This window comes from Dendropsophus ebraccatus, chromosome 12 (genome assembly GCF_027789765.1).
Source record: "Dendropsophus ebraccatus isolate aDenEbr1 chromosome 12, aDenEbr1.pat, whole genome shotgun sequence".
Classification (NCBI taxonomy): Eukaryota; Metazoa; Chordata; class Amphibia; order Anura; family Hylidae; genus Dendropsophus; species Dendropsophus ebraccatus.
In genome coordinates this window covers 86,718,929-86,731,208 of record NC_091465.1, presented here as the reverse complement: position 1 = coordinate 86,731,208, position 12,280 = coordinate 86,718,929, and the positions used below count along the sequence as shown (strand labels likewise).

The following is a 12,280-nucleotide window of genomic DNA, read 5'->3' as shown; positions in this document are numbered from 1 at the left end:
AAGTGGGCAGACGGGCATTTTTTCCTAATTTGAATATGTAACAGCTGTTTTCAAAGGGTTAAATGAGTTTGGGCCACGGATCTCACACTGATATTACGCAGAGAGGGATCCCCCGCATCACATCCAAGAGAGTCCAGCCTGGCCCAAAGTGGTTCTGGGTATAAAAACTGGCATCAAAGTGGGCAGAACGTCATTTTTTCCTATTTTTAATAAGTAACAGGTGTTTTCAAAGGGTTAAATGAGTTTGGGCCACTGATCTCACACTGATAATACACAGAGAGGGATGCCCCGCATCACACTGATAATACACAGAGAGGGGTACCCCGCATCACACTGATAATACACAGAGAGGGGCTCCAGTTCTTATAATGGTCTGTATGTACAATGGAGCAAATGCCAAACTGCACCACAACGGCGTTGAGGATGAAGATAAGAGACATCCCGTCATCCATGGCGTCTCCGCTGCAATAGGGACATATCAGCGGCTTAGATTACTCCCACCTCCAGGTAGTTCCCCTTTAAGGCCAGCTCACACAGAGTAAAATCGGTGGAATTCTGCAACGGAACTCTCCGCCTGCCTCTGTGACATACAGTCTGTCTATGGGAGGGATCGCGCGCCTCCGTTCTCCTCGTCTCGAATGGAGAGACACGGAAAACGGAGGTGCGCGATCCCTCCCATAGACAGACTGTATGTCACAGAGGCAGGCGGAGAGTTCCGTTGCCAAATTCCACCGATTTTACACCGTGTAAACTGGCCTTAAAGGGGAACTACCTGGAGGTGGGAGTAATCTAAGCCGCTGATATGTCCCTATTGCAGTGGAGACGCCATGGATGACGGGATGTCTCTTATCTTCATCCTCGATGCCGTTGTGGTGCAGTTTGGCATTTGCTCCATTGTACATACAGACCATTATAAGAACTGGAGCCCCTCTCTGTGTATTATCAGTGTGATGCGGGGTACCCCTCTCTGTGTATTATCAGTGTGAGATCAGTGGCCCAAAGTCATTTAACCCTTTGAAAACACCTGTTACTTATTAGGAAAATTTGGAAAAAATGCCGATGTGCCCACTTTGATGCCAGTTTTTATACCCAGAACCACTTTGGGCCAGGCTGGACTCTCTTGGATGTGATGCGGGGCATCCCTCTCTGTATATTATCAGTGGGAGATCAGTGGCCCAAAGTCAGTTTTATTTTTAAATCATAATTTTGTGTTTTTAATTTGATGCCCTTTTTTATGCCAACCTTGGGTCCTTTTGGCCATTTTTATCACCGCTCCTCTCAGGGCCCCTCACTTACGGTAGGGTATGAATATTATACATTTTCTGTAAGAATAATAGCTAAAACAGGAAAAAGAAAAATCCTCTGAATAAGAAACTGCCGAATAAGAAACCAACTTCAGCCTCGTGAGGGGGAGCACACTGAATCCTGTTGGCACCAGGCTGTGGGTGAGTATACTGAATCCTGTTGGCACCAGGCTGTGGGTGAGTATACTGAATCCTGTTGGCACCAGGCTGTGGGTGAGTATACTGAATCCTGTTGGCACCAGGCTGTGGGTGAGTATACTGAATCCTGTTGGCACCAGGCTGTGGGTAAGTATACTGAATCCTGTTGGCACCAGGCTGTGGGTGAGTACACTGAATCCTGTTGGCACCAGGCTGTGGGTGAGTACACTGAATCCTGTTGGCACCAGGCTGAGGGGGAGCACACTGAATCCTGTTGGCACTGGGCTTTGGGTGAGTATACTGAATCCTTATGGCACTAGGCTGTGGGTAAGTATACTGAATCCTTATGGCACCAGGCTGTGAGTGAGTACACTGAATCCTGTTGGCACCAGGCTGTGGGTGAGTATACTGAATCCTGTTGGCACCAGGCTGTGGGTGAGTACACTGAATCCTGTTGGCATTGTGCGGCATTTTTCTGCCATTGCCCGGGGATTATCTCATGATTCTGATACAATCTGGTCTATTTATATAACAGTGGCGCGGACCCCCGGATTGCAGGACAAATGTTTCCAATACAAGGCGTTGGCGAGTGGCAGCGGCCGGGGGGGGGAGGATATTTCCAGGCACTCAGTATCTGGGACATTCCAGAGGTGGAGACGCCCATTGTTCACCCTGAAATAGTAGAAGATGCTGATAAGGAGCGACCCAGGAGGCGGCTGCAGGGTGATGCCCGTGCCCTACATCGATATTCGGCTGTATATAGATCCATGTGGTGCCCTGCGGGCTCAGACACTCGACGCCATGCTTCTGGGTTTATAATAATCCAGTGATGCTGGAAATCCCCCGGGGAGGGAATATTATGGACTATCTGAGGTATGAGGTCACATGATCACAGGACGCCATCACCTCTCAGTGCTGAAACTTTCCACAGCTGCCGGAGAGATGCTGCAGGAGGCTAAATATATCCGGGGCCGGGGGGGCTGCGATGTGCCGGGACCTCTCTATATAAACCCTGATGGAGGGCGATGTGCCACGCTCACAGAGCAGGCACCACCGCAGCCTCACACCCTCCACTCTCTCTATTCACCCGGCCCGTCTCCTTTCAATGAACCTGCAATCGTCGTCAGCCTTCCGCTCGGAGCACAGCTTCAAACAGACCTCGTCCTCCTCCAGCTCCTCCTCCGGCGTGCCGCCCCGAGAACCATTCATGGACAAGACTTTGGGCATCTTCTCGGAGGATTTCGGCAAGTTCAGGAGACCCCACGAGCCCCTCGGCTTCACAGGCAAGTTGGATTATAGTCAGGAGGCCGGCGACTGGGATATGAGCCTCATCCCTATGGGAATCCCATGGCGTCTTACCAGGGATAACTCCCAGCACTGTCGTGGGTAAAGAAGTGTTTACAGGACTTGCTGGGGGTTGTAGTACCACAAACCTATGCGGTGCAGGTGCAGCACCCATCTCCATGGTCAGCTCAGCGGATTCTGTATTCCAGGCTCCCCTGCCCCCAGCACAGTCTTTGAACATCACTTTACTTACCTCTTGCTGCAGTCCCATGTAAATGAAGACCCATGTAAATAAGCTTTATCATTGAGTCAAGTTTCCAGATAATTTTCACCATCTCTTCTTTCTGTCGGTGAATGAGAACGTTCTCTTTTACATCCACAAGCTGAGACTGTATCCTGCTGAAGGTTTGTTACAATGTGTCGGGGTATATAAAGCTGCAGGACAATCGGAGCTTCTCCCTACAATGGGCACTGCAGTGTAATAAGAGCCTGGAGCCCAGACAGGACTTGTTCTATGTTCAGCTCTGCACTGATACATTGTAACGCTGCGCTCGCTATTCTGCTGGTGGGGTCACTGTGTACATACATTACATTACTGATCCTGAGTTACATCCTGTATTATACCCCAGAGCTGCACTCACTATTCTGCTAGTGGGGTCACTGTGTACATACATAACATTACTGATCCTGAGTTGCATCCTGTATTATGCTCCAGAGCTGCACTCACTATTCTGCTGGTGGGGTCACTGTGTACATACATTACATTACTGATCCTGAGTTACCTCCTGTATTATACTCCAGAGCTGCACTCACTATTCTGCTGGTGGGGTCACTGTGTACATACATTACTGATCCTGAGTTACATCCTGTATTATACTCCAGAGCTGCACTCACTATTGTGCTGTCAGTTGACTAATATAATATAGGGGACACTTACTGTATTGTCTCTCCTGGGGTAAACACAAAACTTAAAGGGATTATCCAACCCTACAAAAACATGGCCGCTTCCTTGCAGAGACAGCACGGCTCTTGTCTCCAGGTCAGGTGGGTTTGCATTAAGCTTCATTCACTTCAATGAGTTACAACATCTGCATCATAACTGGAGAGAAGAGTGGTGCTGTCTCTGGACGGAAGCGGCCATGTTTCTGTAGCACTGGATAACCCCTTTAAGATCACCAGAACAAGCTCTATGCAGAAAAACAGAGAAAAAAAAGGAAAAAATTGGTCAGCTCTCCTAGAACACTGTTCTATGCAGACATTGAACATGGAGGGAATCCTGGGAGATTTCATCACTAACAGTGCAGAATTGTGAGTGCAGCTGTGAAGTATAATACATAGGATGGGGGTTCACTGGTCCATTAATGTGGAGGACATACTGTTTATATGGGCACTGTCACTTTTGTTGCATCCTAGAGATATAAACACTTTTGATTTGTCAGAGTCTGGCTGTTCCGACCCCGATGGCTAGAGGGCAGAAGAGTGTGCGTGAGTGTGTTCTCTCCCGGCTCTGTGCACGTCTGTGAGACGTCTTCTGCCACACACACACAGGGTTGGGAGAGAAGCATCGACCACAGGCTTCTCCCTGCTTATTCTAGGGAACAGTCGGGGGCTAAACGTCCAGACCCTGATGATGGAATATTACATATATATTACAATATACATATTATTCTTCTTTTCTTCACTGTGCATTTCTTCCTGCAGGGGGCGCCGCTCAGAATGTGAAGACCCTGGGAAACACTTATCAGTTTGAAGTGGATGTGAGAGATTTCTCCCCAGAGGACATTATCGTCACCACATCCAACAACCAGATCGAGGTGCACGCTGAGAAAGTAAGTGAACCCCAGGAACTCCTCCTGTAATCTACATCCATGAACTGTGTGCATTATCTGCGCTGAGTTACAGCATGTTATACTCATCACCTCCCAGGGGCGGACACAGACTGCAGAGGGCCCCTGTGTATAAAATGTCCTTGGGCCCCCATACCCCACTGTTTCTCCACCTTTCTGCCTTGAAGTCGCACACATATATACACCCGGGTATCTGTACATGTGTCCTGGTGTCTCAGGAGGGCGCACACATATATACACCCGGGTATCTGTACATGTGTCCTGGTGTCTCAGGAGGGCGCACACATATATACACCCGGGTATCTGTACATGTGTCCTGGTGTCTCAGGAGGGCGCACACATATATACACCCGGGTATCTGTACATGTGTCCTGGTGTCTCAGGAGGGCGCACACATATATACACCCGGGTATCTGTACATGTGTCCTGGTGTCTCAGGAGGGCGCACACATATATACACCCGGGTATCTGTACATGTGTCCTGGTGTCTCAGGAGGGCGCACACATATATACACCCGGGTATCTGTACATGTGTCCTGGTGTCTCAGGAGGACGCACACATATATACACCCGGGTATCTGTACATGTGTCCTGGTGTCTCAGGAGGGCGCACACATATATACACCCGGGTATCTGTACATGTGTCCTGGTGTCTCAGGAGGGCGCACACATATATACACCCGGGTATCTGTACATGTGTCCTGGTGTCTCAGGAGGGCGCACACATATATACACCCGGGTATCTGTACATGTGTCCTGGTGTCTCAGGAGGGCGCACACAGATGCCAGGGCCCACTATAGGACTGTACTGTAGTCTGTGCAGGCCCCAGTGTGGAACCGGGGTACCTGTGGCCACCAATAGAACTGATCATGGGGGGCACCCAAATAAAGAACCTGTCAGAAGCGACATACAGACCTGGTCCCATCCTGCACTGATGTATCTGTGACCACAGCTCCCGGAATAACAGTAACTACAACTCTCAGAATGCCTTACACTTATGAAGCTCTCAGAGAATGCTGGGAGTTGTAGTTTCCGAGAGGACAACCACTTGATTTGTATTTTCATTTGTAATTCAAATCTCAGCACATCCTGAGGGCTGCAGACTGCAGTAAATGCTGGGAGTTGTAGTGTGTGCAGCTGTTGTACTTGGAGGTTCCTCGGTGCATTGTACACTAGATCCTGTGTGGGGGATGAGAGTATATAGCTCAGAGTGTGGAAGTGACCCTTAATTACTGCTAGGGGAACAGGTGGGAGACATGAACTGTATGTGGCTGCACAGGTGGGATACATGTACTGTATGTGGCTGCACAGGTGGGATACATGTACTGTATGTGGCTGCACAGGTGGGATACATGTACCGTATGTGGCTGCACAGGTGGGAGACATGTACTGTATGTGGCTGCACAGGTGGGATACATGTACTGTATGTGGCTGCACAGGTGGGAGTCATGTACTGTATGTGGCTGCACAGGTGGGATACATGTACTGTATGTGGCTGCACAGGTGGGATACATGTACTGTATGTGCTGCACTGGTGGGATACATGTACTGTATGGGGCTGCACAGGTGGGATACATGTACTGTATGTGGCTGCACAGGTGGAAGACATGTACTGTACGTGGCTGCACAGGTGGGAAGAATGTACTGTATGTGGCTGCACAGGTGGGATACATGTACTGTATGTGGCTGCACAGGTGGGAAGAATGTACTGTATGTGGCTGCACAGGTGGGATACATGTACTGTATGTGGCTGCACAGGTGAGATACATGTACTGTATGCGGCTGCACAGGTGGGATACATGTATTGTATGTGGCTGCACAGGTGGGATACTTGTACTGTATGTGGCTGCACAGGTGGGATACATGTACTGTACGTGGCTGCACAGGTGGGAGACATGTACTCAGGCCCGCTTCTGCCATGAGGCGGAATGAGCCTTCCGCCTCAGGCGGCGGATTTTGAGGTCCGGCAGGGGGCGGCATTATGTCCCCCCTGCTGTCATTTTTGTTAAGTATCACTTAACAAAAATGACAGCGGCCGCTCACCTGTCCTGTCGCCCGCGCTCTCCACATCCCGTCAGGTCCCGCAATGTCACCCTACAGCTGTCATGGACCTCCAGGCTGTGGTGAGTGCCCGGGGTTGGTGGACGCGCTGGGGTGATCGGGTCGCGCAGGGCCGCCCCTCGTGACCCGATCACCCCACTCACTCACCACAGCCTGGAGGTCCGTGACAGCTGCAGGGTGACGTCGCTGGACCTGACGGGATGTGGAGACAGCGGAGAGCGCGGGCCGACTGCAGCATGGGACAGGTGAGCAGCTGGCTGCGGGGGGGAAGGGGGCGGGGGTCGCATGCTGGCCATTACTCGGGGCGGCCGCCTGAGGTTTGCCTCAGGTGGCAGAAACCCTGGAATCGGCAATGCATGTACTGTATGTGGCTGCACAGGTGGGATACATGTACTGTACGTGGCTGCACAGGTGGGATACATGTACTGTATGTGGCTGCACAGGTGGGATACATGTACTGTATGTGGCTGCACAGGTGGGATACATGTACTGTATGTGGCTGCACAGGTTGAAGACATGTACTGTATGTGGCTGCACAGGTGGGATACATGTACTGTATGTGGCTGCACAGGTGGGATACATGTACTGTATGTGGCTGCACAGGTGGGATACATGTACCGTATGTGGCTGCACAGGTGGGAGACATGTACTGTATGTGGCTGCACAGGTGGGAGACATGTACTGTATGTGGCTGCACAGGTGGGATACATGTATCGTATGTGGCTGCACAGGTGGGAGACATGTACTGTATGTGGCTGCACAGGTGGGAGACATGTACTGTATGTGGCTGCACAGGTGGGATACATGTACTGTATGTGGTGCACTGGTGGGATACATGTACTGTATGTGGCTGCATAGGTGGGATACATGTACTGTATGTGGCAGCATAGGTGGGATACATGTACTGTATGTGGCTGCACAGGTGGGATACATGTACTGTATGTGGCTGCATAGGTGGGATACATGTACTGTATGTGGCAGCATAGGTGGGATACATGTACTGTATGTGGCTGCACAGGTGGGATACATGTACTGTATGTGGCTGCATAGGTGGGATACATGTACTGTATGTGGCTGCACAGGTGGGATACATGTACTGTACGTGGCTGCACAGGTGGGATACATGTACTGTACGTGGCTGCACAGGTGGGAGACATGTACTGTATGTGGCTGCACAGGTGGGATACATGTACTGTATGTGGCTGCACAGGTGGGAGACATGTACTGTATGTGGCTGAACAGGTGGGAGACATGTACTGTATGTGGCTGCACAGGTGGGATACATGTACTGTATGTGGCCGCACAGGTGGGATACATGTACTGTATGTGGCTGCAAAGGTGGGATACATGTACTGTATGCGGCTGCACAGGTGGGATACATGTACTGTATGTGGCTGCACAGGTGGGAGACATGTACTGTATGTGGCTGCACAGGTGGGATACATGTACTGTATGTGGCTGCACAGGTGGGATACATGTACTGTATGTGGCTGCACAGGTGGGATACATGTACTGTATGTGGCTGCACAGGTGGGATACATGTACTGTATGTGGCTGCACAGGTGGGATACATGTACTGTATGTGGCTGCTTAGGGGGGAGATTAAAGAGAAAAACAACCATGCTGTAGGGGTAGGGGGGAGGGGAGCACAGATATTGTCAAAAAGACATAAACTTACAATAAAACTTACAGCACCAGAGAGGGGTTTGGAGGCTCAGTGCTTTTCACACTCTATCTTACACCTTCCAGCAGCCTGACAGACACACTGACAATAATCACTCACTGTCAGAGCTGCTGCTGCTCCTCTTCACAGTCCTGTCCCCGGCAGCCAGAACCCTGCAGGATCCCTCCAGCCCCTGTCACCACATTCTCTCTCTCCTCTCCTCCTCCTCACACAAGGTATGCCGGACAGTGGGGTACAGGAGGGGGGGGGGGGGTCTGTTATCACATTCCTCCTCTCCTCTCCTCCTCACACAAGGTATGCCGGACAGTGGAGTACAGGAGGGGGGGGGGGGGGGGTCTGTTATCACATTCCTCCTCTCCTCTCCTCCTCACACAAGGTATGCCGGACAGTGGAGTACAGGAGGGGGGGGGGGGGGTCTGTTATCACATTCCTCCTCTCCTCTCCTCCTCACACAAGGTATGCCGGACAGTGGAGTACAGGAAGGAGTGTCAGCAGCAGCGTGCAGGAGGAGAGGAGAACCAGCCCCGACCGGACACAGCATCCAGTCACTAAGGGGCCCCACAGGAGCATGGGGCCCGCACTTCAGGGGTGCTGATGCCACCTGGGGGGCCCACTACACCTGAGCTTACACTTTACAGTCTGAGCCTGGTGGGCCCCTCTATTGGCCCAGGCTGAACAGGCTGCACAAGTGATAGGGCCGCCTCTGTCACCTCCAGAGCTGCACTCACTATTCTGCTGTGACATCATGTCTAATCCTCCAGAGCTGCACTCTCTATTCTGTTGTTACCTCATGTCTCATCCTCCAGAGCTGCACTCTCTATTCTGTTGTTACCTCATGTCTCATCCTCCAGAGCTGCATTTACTATTCTGCTGTAACATCATGTCTCATCCTCCAGAGCTGCACTCACTATTCTGCTGTTACAGCATGTCTTATCCTCCAGAGCTGCACTCACTGTTCTGCTGTAACATCATGTCTTATCCTCCAGAGCTGCAATTACTATTCTGCTGTTACATCATATCTTATCCTCCAGAGCTGCACTCAGTATTCTGCTGTTACATCGTGTCTTATATTCATCACCTCTAGAGCTGCACTCACTATTCTGCTGGGCCCTGCTCCTGTACATCTCTCTGCCTCTGGCTGGCTGGTTGTATCCTTATGGACTTAGCTGAGCCCCCATAATGTTCAGTACAGGAGACCATGTGCAGAGAGCAGGTGCAGCAGTGGGATTTCAGCTCCTGCCCCCTGAGAGCTTTGTTACTGCTGTAACTGCAGAGAATCCTGTACTTACCTGCTGACACTCCTGTCTCCATCTTGCTCCTCAGTTGGCCACAGACGGGACCATCATGAACACCTTCACCCACAAATGCCAGCTGCCTGAGGACGTGGACCCCACCACGGTGACCTCCGCCCTGGGGGAGAACGGTATGCTGACCGTCAAGGCCGAGAGGAGCCCCAGCAAGCACACGGACCACCAAACCTTCCGGACTGAAATCAAAATATAAAGACATGAGGAGGAGGAGGGGGCGCCAGAGGCTCGGCCTCATCACCGCGACCCCGACCACCTCCCTGGATAAGGCTGCACACCCACTGGGGGCGCTAGAGAGGCTTCTGCTGCGGACATTCCAGGAGATTGTAGTGTGGACATATAGGGAGCACTGTGTGGAGATGATGGGGGTCCCCCAAAACTGAGCTGATTATGGGGGTCTTGCTGCTGAGACCCCCACAGTCAGCTGGTGCCAAGTAATGTAAGATGGTGTGTTCGGATCCCTGAGTGAGAGCCGCCCTGGATGGGGGGAAGGGGGGTATAAAGAAGCCCCCCTCCCCCTGAATTAGGGGTCCGCTCCGTTATCAGTAACAGAATGTCTATGGAAAGTGAATGGGTTAATCAAAGAGACGCTACAGATACAGAATAGCGCCATGTGTGATGTCACGTCAGTGGGCGGAGCTCCGCACAATACTGCTGGAGCTTTATCCATTACAGCAGGTGATTGGAGGATATCGGGGTCTGTCACTATAATAAGGGGGGACCCCGCAGTCTGAGGCACACTCCCGTCCGGTGCCCCCTCCCCTCTGTAATAAGGGGAGCCCCTCAGTCTGAGGCACACTCCAATCCGGTGCCCCCTCCCCTCTGTAATAAGGGGGGCCCCGCAGTCTGAGGCACACTCCCGTCCGGTGCCCCCTCCCCTCTGTAATAAGGGGGGCCCCGCAGTCTGAGGCACACTCCAATCCGGTGCCCCCTCCCCTCTGTAATAAGGGGGGCCCCGCAGTCTGAGGCACACTCCAATCCGGTGCCCCCTCCCCTCTGTAATAAGGGGGGGCCCCGCAGTCTGAGGCACACTCCCATCCGGTGCCCCCTCCCCTCTGTAATAAGGGGGGCCCCGCAGTCTGAGGCACACTCCCATCCGGTGCCCCCTCCCCTCTGTAATAAGGGGGGCCCCGCAGTCTGAGGCACACTCCCATCCGGTGCCCCCTCCCCTCTGTAATAAGGGGGGCCCCGCAGTCTGAGGCACACTCCCATCCGGTGCCCGCTCTCCTCTGTAATAAGGGGAGCCCCGCAGTCTGAGGCACACTCCCGTCCGGTGCCCCCTCCCCTCTGTAATAAGGGGGGCCCCGCAGTCTGAGGCACACTCCCGTCCGGTGCCCCCTCCCCTCTGTAATAAGGGGGGACCCCGCAGTCTGAGGCACACTCCCGTCCGGTGCCCCCTCCCCTCTGTAATAAGGGGGGCCCCTCAGTCTGAGGCACACTCCCGTCCGGTGCCCCCTCCCCTCTGTAATAAGGGGGGCCCCTCAGTCTGAGGCACACTCCCATCCGGTGCCCCCTCCCCTCTGTAATAAGGGGGGCCCCGCAGTCTGAGGCACACTCCCGTCCGGTGGCCCCTTCCCTCTGTAATAAGGGGGCCCCGCAGTCTGAGGCACACTCCCGTCCGGTGGCCCCTCTCCTCTGTAATAAGGGGGGCCCCGCAGTCTGAGGCACACTCCCGTCCGGTGGCCCCTTCCCTCTGTAATAAGGGGGGCCCCGCAGTCTGAGGCACACTCCCATCCGGTGCCCCCTCCCCTCTGTAATAAGGGGGGCCCCGCAGTCTGAGGCACACTCCCGTCCGGTGGCCCCTCTCCTCTGTAATAAGGGGGGCCCCGCAGTCTGAGGCACACTCCCATCCGGTGCCCCCTCCCCTCTGTAATAAGGGGGGCCCCGCAGTCTGAGGCACACTCCCGTCCGGTGGCCCCTCTCCTCTGTAATAAGGGGGGACCCCACAGTCTGAGGCACACTCCCGTCTGGCCCCCCTCCCCTCTGTAATAAGGGGGGCCCCGCAGTCTGAGGCACACTCCCGTCCGGTGGCCCCTCTCCTCTGTAATAAGGGGGGACCCCGCAGTCTGAGGCACACTCCCGTCTGGCCCCCCTCCCCTCTGTAATAAGGGGGGTCCCATCATCTCCGGCAGTCTGACATGTACTCCCGTCCGGCACCCCCTCCCCTCTGTAATAAGGGGGGGTCCCATTATCTCCGGCAGTTTGAGGCACACTCCAGTCTGGCACCCCCTCCCCTCTGTAATAAGGGGGGTCCCACCATCTCGTGTACTCCCGTCCGCAACCCCCCCCCGTCACCGCACTCTCTTGTATATAGATTGTATTTGTTGTTCTTACGTGTTAAATACTTTGTGTCACTGATGAGTCTGCCTCTTCTTTGCCTCCAGGTGACTGTAGCTCCCCCGGAGGCTGCTGCTGATATTACACTTTATGACTATAGCAGAGTGGTAATCAAACCTGTTATTACTGGTGGCTCCAGCCAAGCAGGTTTTGTGTATAGGGATGTTCTGACCCCTCTGTCCTCCTCCAGACTCCTCTGTCCTCCTCCTGACCCCTCTGTCCTCCTCCTGACCCCTCTGTCCTCCTCCTGACCCCTCTGTCCTCCTCCTGACTCCTCTGTCCTCCTCCTGACCCCTCTGTCCTCCTCCTGACCCCTC

General features: G+C 53.2%; 1 protein-coding gene across 1 annotated transcript; it reads left to right on the top strand.

Annotated features, from left to right (window-relative positions):
• The first annotated feature begins 2,134 nt into the window (after nt 1–2,134).
• HSPB7 (heat shock protein family B (small) member 7) lies at nt 2,135–11,757 on the top strand. Its single transcript, XM_069948367.1, has 3 exons — nt 2,135–2,725; nt 4,428–4,555; nt 9,643–11,757. The coding sequence occupies exons 1-3, from the start codon at nt 2,458–2,460 to the stop codon at nt 9,820–9,822; spliced, it is 576 nt and encodes a 191-aa protein (XP_069804468.1). The 5' UTR covers nt 2,135–2,457; the 3' UTR covers nt 9,823–11,757.
• The last annotated feature ends 523 nt before the right edge of the window (nt 11,758–12,280 follow it).

Excerpts from the sequence above, each read along its gene's own strand:
- HSPB7 (XM_069948367.1), top strand. The coding sequence starts at position 2,458 with ATGGAGGGCGATGTGCCACGCTCACAGAGCAGGCACCACCGCAGCCTC. Across the intron at positions 2,726-4,427 it reads CGAGCCCCTCGGCTTCACAG|GGGGCGCCGCTCAGAATGTG; the intron begins GCAAGTTGGATT and ends TTCTTCCTGCAG. Across the intron at positions 4,556-9,642 it reads TCGAGGTGCACGCTGAGAAA|TTGGCCACAGACGGGACCAT; the intron begins GTAAGTGAACCC and ends CTTGCTCCTCAG.